General features: G+C 50.4%; 1 protein-coding gene across 7 annotated transcripts in view; it reads right to left on the bottom strand.

Annotated features, from left to right (window-relative positions):
- Window positions 1-12,933, bottom strand: part of fmnl1a (formin-like 1a) — a 354,814-nt gene that overhangs the window by 197,965 nt on the left and 143,916 nt on the right. For all 7 annotated transcript variants that reach the window (XR_005458128.1, XM_038778444.1, XM_038778448.1 and 4 more), the window contains one exon: window positions 6,495-6,578. Coding sequence is in view for 6 of the 7 variants with exons in the window: in XM_038778444.1 (XP_038634372.1) it covers window positions 6,495-6,578 (84 nt within the window). In the remaining variant the exon portion in view is untranslated. The remainder of the gene's footprint in view (window positions 1-6,494; window positions 6,579-12,933) is intronic.

Below are 12,933 nucleotides of genomic sequence, written 5' to 3' on the forward strand. Positions count from 1 at the left end.
TCCACACATTAAAGGATATCAATGAACCAACTCCACAATGATGTACTCCCAAAGACCCTGAACTGACCTTCCGACCTCATTTGCTCTCCACCATATGACCTCTTGCTTTCGCCTCTGTCACATCATACAGATCCATTTTTTTCTCAGTTGACTAGACGCTGAAACCGTCCCCCATACCTTTGTTACCATCTCGACTGGACTATTCTAATGCTCTCTTTATTAGTCTTCCACTTTGGGCTCCCCGTAAACATGAGCTCATTCAAGTCTCCGCTGCCCATGGCCTAACTCACTCCTATTCTTGTTTACCCATCCCCCTTAACTTGCTGAACTGCATTGGCTTCCAGTCTGACAAATTCCACCAAGATAGCTGGTAAAATGTAAATTCAGTTAATAAAATCTGGAACTGAAAACGAGTCAACTATGAAATTGTCATTTATTGTTGTAAAAACTCATCTGCGTCACTAATGTTCTTTCGGGAAGGAAATCTGGACCAGAATTCTCTGTTCCCACCGTCAACCCATCGCCGCCCATAGGTTTCCTGGCGGTGTGGGCTGGCTTCAATGGGAAATCCCATTTGCAAGCGTGAGGAGTAGAGAATTCCACCGCCAGCAAATGGCGTGCTGCCGAGAACCACACGGCTGGGGTAAGGAGAATCCAGCCCCTGCTATCTTGACCTTGCCTGGCCTACATGTAACTCCAGACCCACTCGAATGTGTTTGACGTTTATCTCCAGTTCCGCGTTACACAAACTAGCACCATAATCGTTTGCTAACTCGTTTCCGCCTTACAGAATGGTGCAGTAGACTCGGCAAAGAAGTGTGAGAACTGAGAGGATTAGGAAAACGAGCAGTGCCACAGACTAAAACAGTCAGCAAATGCAAAACCATTCTTTCAAAGGCTTCTGCTGCCAATGCTTTCTCGAGATATAACGGATCCGTATCGACCAGGCCCGCAGTCGAATTGTTTCAAACAAAATAATCCATTGGCATGTCAGACAGTTTGGTGTTAAAACGACAGGATTGTGACCAAAACAAAGTGGGAACAAAGCTCACATTTATATTGATTGACACATGCCTTCGCCCCTGAGAGTTTGCTACCGTGTGAAATGTTTAATCACAGATAATCCAGATATTGTAACTCTGACTCAGGATACTAGTCAAGGTTCTACGATAAGTATTAATACTTTGCTGATATATTAATAATGGCCACTTATTAACCTTGAGTAGGAAAGGATATTTTTAAAATATTCACCTCAGCAGTAACCTCCCATAACAGGCAGGAGGGGGTCAGGGTTTGGGGTGCAGCATGGTGCAATGGTTAAAAACGGAGAATGTGTCCTGGAGCATGTGCATGACCAGTACTGTTTTTAAGGTGGCGGATTTCAAACGTCGGGAGTATCTTGCCTTGGAGAGGCAGGGAGCTTCATTGACAGATTTCAATCTGGCTCCCACAGTGCAAATGGTAACCCGATTGGAAATAGACTCGGGAAACCAGACAGCCAAAGGGAGACGGTAGATTCAGAAACTAGCCACTTCTAGTTCGTCAGGAGGACCCCTCAAGAAAGCTTTTGGCCTCCCCTCTGCCACTCACACTTGCCTGCTACAATTGGTGACTGCCCCCTTCCCCCGCCATCCATCACCCATACCTCTAATACCTCACCCCTACCCCTGATCTCCAGCATAACCAGCAATTCATTTGCCAGGGACCGTCCCAAATGCATCTTTCTGCAACTGGTTTTCCCGCTTCTGACAAATGCTGGGTGGGAACCAGGAAAATAAGAATTTAACAAGATCCTGCCATTCGATTAAACAGGAGCTCCAAATTTCCCCTGCACTCCCAGTCCCATAAATATCAAGATTACGGTCTCGGGTTTCCACACCCTACTCAGTACTTGACAAAATTACAATTAAGTGCTCCACATGGCTCAGAGGCTCGATTCACTATCCCTTAGCGTTGATCTCTGGTCTTTGTTGCATTCACTAGCTTTAAGATCAGCTAGGCTGACAGTGATGCCAGTTAAGGGGAGGGAGTGAGACCAAGCTGTGACACCCACCACAGTCGAACAGTCGAGTGACACTCAAGGCCTGGACTTACACATGAAGAATAACTGTTTTGAGTTTGAGCATTGCAGGGATGTGTCAACTTCACCCAGCATAAGTCAGCAGCTTTATGAGAGGGAGAGTGGAATTTGTTAGAATGAATACTTAGTTAAAACCAATGACCTTACATTAGTGCAACAATGCAAACTGACGCACTCTGTGGTAATGTTATTGTGGCCTAGTACAGCACACGGTGAGACCATTTCCAGCCATGTAGCTTTCTGCTTCCAGTGTTTGATTTTCAAAGATTCCCAACCCAACTGTGACACATTTGGAGTGATTGCAGTTCTGTAACAAAATACAGATCCAAGCTGGCCATAGAGTAATAAGCAGAACATGTTGGCCCATTTAAGTGCAGAATATGAGGTTGAACTTCAAATCCCACTATTAATAGGTGAAATATCCCTCTCTAGTGTCACCAGGGAGAGAGAGATATCTCGTACATTACTTCAGGTTCCCTGTTGTCAACGTGTTTGCCTGTACCACAGATAATGGGTCAAACTGTCATAATTCAGCCAAGCCAATCAATTTCCTGCAGTAAAGGGAACTGGAATATACAGCACTGTGAATGTTCATCAGACCAACCATACCATCATTTCCCACCAGCAGGATCCCCTCCACCGTTAGTCTCCCATATCCTGGACGCTGAGATGCTGGAAGTTGATGGGGGATGAGGAAGTATGTTGGTTAACCATTGTGCCAGAGCTCATCATCTGGCCAGTGAACCACTGCCACAAAATAGATATTTTCATGACTTTGCACCACACAATAGTTAAATCGAACCTCAATGACACCTCATAGAATTCTAAAAGCTGACTGGCCGAAAGAGTTTTGCCGATATTGATTGACTGTGGTTGCCATGAGGATATCAAAATGGTGCAGAGTTGTCGCAAACATCGTAACCCCAAGGAGCAGGGGAAGGGGTGCACAAAACACTGTCCAGTCAAATCCACACTTCCTGATCAAATATCTGCAATATCCTAATAGTAAATAATTACCTGGCACAACCTTTGGTCCATCGTGTCTGTGTCAGATCTTTCAAAGAGTTATTCCATTAGCCCCATTCCCCTGTTCTTTCCCCACAGCCGTGTACATTTTGCTTTTCAATACTTTTGAAAGTTACTACTGAATCTGCTTTGACCACTTCATACTGAAATAAACAGACTATGGGACGGCACAGTGGTTAGCACAGCTGCCTCACAATGCCAGGGACCCAGGTTCGATTCTGACCTCGGGTGACTGTCTGTGTGGAATTTGTATTGTTCTCCCTGTGTCGGCATCGGTTTCCTCTGGGTTCTCCGGTTTCCTTCTCCTGTCCAAAGATGTACAGGTTAGGTGGTGTTATGTAGATAGGCCTGGGGAGTGGACCGAGATAGAGTGCTCTTTCCGAGGGCCAGTGCAGACGCAATGGGCCAAATGGCCTCCTTCTGCCTGTAGGGATTCTGTGATTTTATATACACACACATTTACACATACTCAGCAGTGGCATATTGTGTTCTGACCTACTGAACTGAAACAGGCAGGTAGTTCGCTTCCTATAATTGACCTCAGTGCTCCAAGCTAGAAAGGGAATTTTAAAAAGCACCAGCCATGGATCCCAATCCTGATTACCATTCAGTTACTCCTGCTGCAAAGATAATGTTCAGCACCAACCAAAGAACAGGTTATACCAGGTCTGATAATGTGCAATGAGACAGGATTAGTTAACAATCTCATTGTGAAGGTACCACAAGGTAGTAGTAATCATAATTTGGTTGAGTTTTACATTCAACTTGAGGGAGAAAGGAGTGAATCTAAGACTAGTGTTTCAAACTTAAATAAGAGTAATTCTAAGACCATGAAGACAGAACTGGCTAAAGTGAATTGGGAAATTAGGTGAAATTTCTCTCCCAAACCAATGTCTTTCTATTTCAGAAATCTAGAGAACTAGCTCCATTTAAGACAATCCCCCTACTCTCATCCTGATATTCTGGTGCAAATTCACAATGGTCCCAGCTATGCTCAGGCACTCACCAAATGATGAAACACAGCCATAATCCTGGATTCTAATTATTTTGTTGATTAAGCTGATCCTTGAATAAATTCAGTCTGCTATAGATGGGTATGAACATGCGAATTATCACTTGCGTTTGCAAATATTAGTCAAGCAGCTACTAAAGCCCACAGAGTTGCAGCTGAATAGCAATAATGATCTGATTTTCAAAACAGTGTTATGAGGAGAATATATTAATTTCACCAGTGGGCTCAATAGAATTCCTCAGATGGCAAATACATAAAAGCATCTACTGATTTTCCTTTGCAGACAGGCAGAGTGAATGAAAAATGTTATTAAAGAATAATAAAGTTTGCTTTTGACATGATGGGCGAAATTCAAGGTCCCGCCACCGCCACGGCACTTAGTGTCAAAATTGGAATATTCCACCCAATGTTGGGCAGAAATGTGACTTATCCGAGGCCTGGTTTATTCTGTATCCTAATACAGAAAGTGTTCTGTTATATAAACAATGGGTGGGATTTTACAGATGCCGTGGTCAGTGACCTTTAAATAATCCACAAAATGTTCAGTCCCACCCGGGGTGATTCCTGTGGCAGGCCGGAATGGGACACTTACCCCCAATTGTTCACCAACATGAGAACTACCCCATTGGCGAGGTGAAAACCCTGGGTGGGCTACTCCGGCGTTGCTTGTGGCAGGACCCGTTGCGAGCGACAACAGAAGATTTGCCGTTCCAGCCAAACCTCCATTCACTTTCAGCAGCACCGTAAATCCCAACAATGAAGGCGGATGGAAAATTTCTGCCCCGTGACTAATCAAAGTTTCCCAACTGCACCAATGTGAATGACCACTTGCCGCCCTCATGTCATTACTCATTCCTTATTACACAAACATACAAAATAGGAGCAAAGTAGGCCAGTCAGCTCTTCAGCCTGTTCTGCCATTTGATAAGATCATGGCTGATCTGTTTGTGTTTAAAGTTGCACATTACCATCTACCCCGGGTAACCTTTGATTCCCTTGCCCAACATGAATCTATCTAACACCACCTTAAAAATATCCAGTGACGCCCGCCTCCAGAGGCAGAGAGTCCCAAATTCACACAACCCTCTGAGAGAAAAAAGTTCTCGTCTCAAACCTAAAAGGGCGTCAGATCAGTGAAGGTTTAATGCGGGTTTTAAGATAAAAACCTTATGAGGTGTTTTGAGAGGGAGAATCAAGCGGGATTTTCCATCCCTCCCTCAGCGTGTTTTCCGATGCCGGAAGCGACCCGCCATTAACCGCCAGCAGCATCTTCCAGTCCCACCGTTGTCTATGGCATTTTGTGTGGCTCACCCATCCTGCTACTGGGGAGCCCCCCACGGGGGTGCTGGGGGGGGGGGGGGGGGGGGGGGGGGTAATCGCGTTTGGCGGGACTGGAAGATCCCATTGGTGGGAAGGATCCAACAGTTCAGCCCAATTTGTCTGGTTGGGGAATTGCTTACAAATTGCCATGTGACAGAGGGGAAAAGTTAGGAGAAAAGATTTCAAATGGAAAGTTGGTGGAGGATAGAATGTTTGGCTGTAGTGAATAGTTGAGGCAGACAGCATTGTCTATTGTAAGTAAAGAGTTTGTAAGCATTTGAAGCAGAGGTAAATTTTGGGCTAAGGGAAAACAGCGTGTTGGATTACTCTACCAAAGCATAATGGGCTGAATGACCATATTTATCCTGTAAACCTCTATGATTCTATAAACCCCAGTGGAGAAAAATACTTGTTAATATCGACTCCTTTTGTACATAAGGTACACTGGTGACGCTAGATTCTTAGAAAACCTAATAAATTTGATAACCAAAAAAGTGAAATAAAAAAATTTAAGAAAGATTTTGAAGAGCTGTAGACTGGTGGGAGTTGCAAAGAAAAGGCGAAATTTAAAATCCATTGAAATAGAGGCCAAATTGCAAACTGTTGGATGTCATGAAATCACATTTTTAAAATATCGTCCATCCACAATTTACCCAAGCCATATTTACATTATTTAATTACTGCTTAGCTGATGTAGTAAGCGATGGTGGCACAGTGGTTAATTCTGCAGCCTCACAGCACCAGCGAACCGGGTTCAATTCCGGCCTTGGATGACTCTCTGTGTGGAGTTTGCAAGTTCTCCATGCGTCTCCGGGTGCTCTGATTTCCCCCCGGGTTGTGCGGGTTTGGTTGATTGGCCATGCTAACAGTACCCCTCAGTGCCCAAAAGCGTAGGTGGAGTTTTGGGGATGGGGTGGGGGCATGGGCATAGGTGGGGTGCTCTTTCAGAGGTCGGTGCAGACTCAATGAGCCAAATGGCCTCATTCTACACTGTAGGGATTCTATGATTCTATGACTGTAGATAGGCAAATGAAGTGCTGAACAAACTCTAGTTACCTGATCGCAGATAAGTTCCCATTTCTTCTCGTTGTCGTACTGGTTCAGCAACTTTACCTTGTCCGGAGGCAGGTTCATACAGTTCTGCAGAGAAAGCGGAGAAGGAAAGTGTTACAAGTAACAATCATCATTTAGGCACTCATGGAAGAAGAGCGCTTCCTATTCAGAACTGCAACACTACAATTGCAACACTATAATAAGATGCAGAGTAAGGCAGGTAGCGTCTGTACAATTTGTGCAATGTCCATTTGTGCTCTAGATACACTCAATAGAAGGTGTTTTGTATGTTCTGTAGGGCTTTCATAGCAGAAGGAATGTGATATCTGCAGACATTCTGTACCTGAAAGCTCAAGAAATTCTCAAGTTTATTTTAGAATGATATTGCAACCGTTGTGAATCTCTGATAGATTGGTTGATCTTTTTTGGATATAAACAGTGCAGGACGGTGTAATTGATGCAAATGAACCATGGTCCCTTTGAATGGCTGAGTAGGCTCAAGAGGCTGAATTGCCAATGCCTTCTCCTTTTCTTTTATTCATTCATAGGGTGTGGGCATCCCTGGCTGGGTCAGCATTTATTGCCCATCCCTAATTGCCCTTGACTTGCTCGCCCATTTCAGAGGGTAGTTAAGAGTCAACCACATTGCAGTAGCCCAGACCAGGTAAGGATGGCAGATTTCCTTCCCGAAAGGACATTAATGAACCAGATGTGTTATTCTTTTCATATTTTTATTCGAGGATTTTACATATATGCACAAAATATCAGAAGAGCAACACATCAACCTAAACAAACAGCCACAAATCCACAATCTCCCCAATACAAACACCCCACCCACATCCCACCTTCCCAATTTGTACCCCCTTATCCACCCCCCCCCCCTCCCCCCCACCCTCTTGCTGACCCCTCAGTTGTCCTTGAAAAATCAATGAATGGTTTCCACGTCTGGGTGAGCCCCTCTACTGACCCCTGCAAAGCTAACTTGATTTTGTCCAACCTCAGGAATTCTGCTAGGTCGCTTGCCCATACCTCGGCCTTCGGCGGCTCTGAGTCCCACCAGCAAAGCAAAATCCATCTCCGGGCTTTCAGGGAGGCAAAGGTGAAAATATTGGCCTCTCTACCGCTCCACCCACCCCGGATTTTCTGACACCCCAAATATCGCCACCTCCAGATTCAGGGCCACTCCCACACCCAGTACCTCGGGCATAACATCCGAGAATCCCTGGCAGAACTCCTCAGACCTGGACATGCCCAAAATATGTGGACAGGACCCGGGTTCGAATCCCGGCCCTGGGTCACTATCCGTGTGGAGTTTGCACATTCTCCCCATGTCTGTGTGGCTTTCACCCCCACAACCCAAATATGTTCAGGTTAGGTGGAGTGGCCACACTAAATTGCCCCTTCATTGGAAAACCAGAAAATAATTGGGTACTCTAAACTTATTAAAATAAAAATATGTGGACCCAATTCGTGCCCCTCCCTCGCCCCACACACACCGGCCACACCTTTCTTCCACCCCCCCCGCAAAGAACCTGCACATCTTAGCCACCGTCATGTGGGCCCCATGCACCACTTTAAATTGGATGAGGCTTAATCTTGCACACAACGAGGGCGCATTCAACCTCCAGATAGCCTCTACCCACGCCCCAGCCCTCACCTCCCCTCCCAGCTCCTCCTCCCACTTGTGCTTAATCTCCTCCACTGAAGCACCATCCCTCTCCAACAATTCCTTGTAAATATCCGACATCTTCCCCTCCCCTATTTCATCCTCCGACAACAACATGTCTTGCAACACTGGAAGCAGCAGCCCCGGAAGGACAGCACCTCTCTCCTCACAAAATCACTCATCTACAGGTACCTAAAGCCATTCCCCTTGGGCAACTCATACAATTCCTCCAACTCCTCCAGCCCCGTGAATTTGTCCCCTATAAACAAGTCCCTAAAATACTCGATCCCTACCTGCCACCACCCCCGGAACCTCGCATCCATCCCCACCTGCACAAACCTATGGTTGTCGCATAACGGTGCCCACAACAGCAGGCCCTCCAGCTCAAAATATTGCGTGCACTGGCACCACACCCATAACGCCGACAACACCACTGGGCTCACCAAGTATCTCGCTGGCAAGGACGGAAGAGGTGCCAACAACAGAGCCCTCAAACACATTCCCCGACAGAACGCAGCCTCCAGCTCCCCAAACTGACCTCTCCTCTGCAGCCCATTCCCTCACCACCACAATATTCGCTACCCAATAGTAATTTATCAGCTTTGGCAATGTCAGCCCCCTCCCCCTCCCCAGGAACACCTGCCTCACCCCCGGTTCTTTCCCTCCTTCACAAATCCTCAAATTATCCCATTAATCTTCCTGAACAAGGATACATCGACAAAGATAGGGAGGTTCTGGAACACGGACAGAACCCTGGGCAGCACCGTCATATTGACCGTCTGCACAAGCGCCCAGCCACCGACAGCGAAAAAACATCCCACCTCCTGAAAATCGCCTTCATTCCTCCACCGTTCGTGCCAAGTTCAATTTACGTAGCTGGGCCCATCTCCGCGCCAGCTGGATTCCTAAACACCTGAAGCTCATCCCCACCACCCTGAACAGCAAATCCTCAAAACTCCTCTCCTGCCCTCTAGCATTGCTTGGGAACGCCTCATTCTTTCCCATGTTCAACTTATATCCCGAAAACCAGCCAAATTCCCCCCAAAGCTCCATAATCCCTCCAATGCTGCCCACCAGATCTGAGATACATAATAACAAATCATCCGCGTTTAACAAAACTCTATGCTTGGCACCCCCCCCCCCCCCCCACCCCGCACAACTTGACCCCTTTCCAATCCCTCAACGCCCTGAGTGCCATTGCCAACAGCTCTGTTGCCAAGGCGATGAGCAATGGGGAGAATGGGCACCCCTGTCTCGCCCCCGATGTAATCCAAAGTACCCCAAGTTATCCGCTTGCCCGAACGCCCGTCACCGGTCCCCTGTACAGCAGCCGGACCCAATCTACAATCACCTGCACCAACCCAAACTGCCCCAGCACCTCCATCAAATACTCCCACTCCACCCGATCAAAAGCCTTCTCCGCCTCCATTGCCATAGCTACGTCTACCTCTTGCCCCTCCGAGGGCATCATCATTAAAATTAAATAGCCTCCGCACATTTGCCAACAACTGCCTCCCATTCACAAAAAACTGTCTGGTCCTCCCCTATCACCCCTGGCACACAGTCCTCGATTTGCGATGCCAGCACCTTCACCAGCAACTTTGCATCAACGTTTAGCAGCAATATTGGGCGGTACGACCCACACTGCTCCGGGTCCTCATTTTTCTTTAAAGTCAGGACGATGGAAGCCTGCGACAATGTAGTGGTCCCGCTCTCCCTTGCCTCATCATGGGCGGGACTCTCCGATGGCGAGTCAGAGTGTCCTCGCTGTCACGAACGGGCCGCCGGCAGCATCGATTCAGGCCCCAAAAAGGGGCCAGCAACGGGGCCACGAGAAACGTGGTGGGCATGGCGCCAGAGCAGCGTCGCCATTGCGTGACGCCCGAATGATGCCGCGCCTCGTCATTTAATGTGCGCTCCGCGCACAGGCCCTGACAGAGAGAGATGGCTGAGCCCCACTGTGCCACTCCCAGGTTTCGGGACAATGACTTGGAGACATTGCTGGACGCAGTTGAAGAACGCAGGGCGATCCTGTGCCTGAGATGTGGCCACCAGTACCCAGCTAGCGCAGCTAGCGTGAAGTGGGCATCGCCGTCAGCGCTCTCCCCCCCCCCGCTCTGGAGAGCAATGCCGCAAGAAGCTCCACGACCTCACGAGGGCTGCCAGGGTAAGTACCCGAAGAGTTCCCCTGGGCCACACCCCACCCCTCCCCCCCCACCACGTGTCGTGCTCCCCTCCCCCGGCCCACGCAGGAGGGGGGGGGCACCACCTTGCACCTGACCCACATGGGCACCATACCCCCCTTGCGAGCTGCCATGTGGTGCCCAGTGCCACCCAACCCCAAGTCATAATTTGCCAATGTCTGCATGTCTTGCTGCTGACCGCCTAACTCTGATGCTCCCCCCCCCCTCCCCCCCCGGCAGGGCAAGACAGCCCACAGCGATCATGAGCATGCAAGAACCGGAGGGGGGTCACCAGTGCTGCACCCCCTCACCATCCATGAGCCGAGGGCTCTGGGCCTCGCTGGGGGAGCCTCCACCCGGGGGGTAGCGCCATGCCAGATCTGAGGCGCAGCACCGAGTGAGACTCCCCTGCCTGGCTACACTCCCTCAGCTGCTCACCTCCCCCACCCTCCTTCACACTGCCCCCTCCATCCCCTAAACCCCCCTCACTCTCCAACCCTCACTCTGCCCCCTCCACAGCCTAACCGCCCCTCGCTCTCCACCCCCTCACACTGCACCCTCCACCCCTTCACACTCGACTCCACGTGTCTAACGATACATGCTTTATTGTGTATTCCAGGGCCAGCAGCCGATCATCCCAGAACGTCTCGGAGAAGCCACTACCATCCAGGTCCAAGTTCATCCGCCCACAGGGACGCGTGCCAGGGAGGGGAAGGAATTCGGACAGGAGGGCCCTCTTCCAAGGCCAGGGCACAGGAAACGGACGCACAGAAGACCGACAGAAACGACACTGACGAACACAGGACGGACAGCCAGGACACCGACGGCCATGAGACGGACGAAGAGAGGATGGAGAGCCAGGACAGTGACGGACAGAGGACGGGGAGTCTGGACAGTGACACACAGAGAACGGCCAAACAGATGTTGGACAGACCAGACACGGCCCCTCACATAGTCCGGGGACAATGTCCATCGGTCCAAGGCTCGACCCAGGAGGACAGCGTCCATCGGTCCAAGGCTCGACCCAGGAGACCCCAGACCTGGGGTCCGATGAGGACATGGACCGTGCGCCACAGCTGTCACCCACACCCTCCACCATCGCAGATACCCTCACCTCGGTTGGGCACATTAGTGATGAGGCTTCTGGGACACTGACTGGTGCGCACCACACAGCCGAACCGGTACAGCAGGTGGAGGTAGGAGTAGCCGAGCGGCTGGACGTTCGGAGGGCAGGCCAGGCCCAGCACCCAGCTGCCGCCCAGATGGTTCCCGAGTTCCTGAACTTACCAGACCCACCGACAGACCCGATACGTTTGGAAACCCAGGGAGTGGACAGCGGGATGACGGCCACCTTCCAGCATCTGCAGACGCAGTTGGAGGAGTCCATCCGCGTCCAGTAGCAGGGAGTGGTGCCGGTCATGGCTGCCACCCAGGCCGGTACCACATGGGTGGCGTCCGCGGTGGAGGCAATGGGGCAACGGTTTCGGCCATGGGTCGGGTTCTGCAAGGCGTGGGGCTTCATGTGCACGCGTCATCCGTGGCTCCGGGGTCTTGCCGTGCCGCCGCGCTCCGGGGTCTGGCCGAGTCTCAGCAGGCCATGGCTCAGTCTCAGCAGGCCATGGCCTAGTCCCAGCAGACCATCACTGAGCATCAGTGGCCTTGAGCACGTGCTGGATGGCGTTGCACAAGCCCAGCGGGAGGTTGCACAGTCCCTGACAGCGATGGCGCACTCCCTGAGCTCCATTGCTGCGAACGCTCAGACCCTGTGTGATGGTATGAATGGGAGCACTGCCATTGGTGCAGAGCACTGGTTTCCCATTGGCTCTGGCTGGTCATGTGCCTCTCGTCTGATTGGCTGGGACTAGTCATGTGACTGCTCACCAATTGGTCGAGAGGCAAGTAGACCCCGACTCCGAGGCGGGGTATAAGTACCCAGAATTCCCGGCGGTCGGCCTTTCTCTGTAGTCGACCACCGGGCTAACATCTAGCTGATTAAAGCCTAAGTTTTGACCTTAATCGTGCCTCGCGTCCAATTGATGGTAACATCACCCTGGTCGATGCCACAGCGGGCCTCCAGGACTGGCAGTGCCACGTGTCGGTGGTGCTACGGTGCTTGTCTCCACTTGCACCACCGTCCCATAGTGAGGCCCGGGAACCACCGGGCTCCGCGAGAGAGGAGGAGGTTCTAGGGCCCGCCCCGGTGACTCCAGCAAGGGAGGTCCCGGAATACCTGGACTCACCCCGTTCCGTCCCTGGTGCATCTGGTGGGCAGCGGGCAGAACAGGGTGGCACTGCGCCATCCAGCATGCCTGGCGTGCAGCCTGGCCCACCCAAGTGGGCCGCCCCAGGAAACGCACGCCGACAGGGAGCCAATTTGCAGGGCAGGCATCTCAGCAGTCCGCCTCCACTCCTACTGTACCATCTGGGAAAATACCAAGGCATAGTGGTAGAGCCCATAAGGCAAAGAAGTTAAACACGTAGTAAGTTGGCACGGGTGCAGGGCACAGCTTAGTTGTAGGGGCTAGGGCACTTGTATGTGAATGTCACGACTAAAGTCACTGTTACACCAAACCTAGACGCCTCTGTGCTATGT

Source organism: Scyliorhinus canicula, chromosome 19 (genome assembly GCF_902713615.1).
Source record: "Scyliorhinus canicula chromosome 19, sScyCan1.1, whole genome shotgun sequence".
Taxonomy (NCBI): Eukaryota; Metazoa; Chordata; class Chondrichthyes; order Carcharhiniformes; family Scyliorhinidae; genus Scyliorhinus; species Scyliorhinus canicula.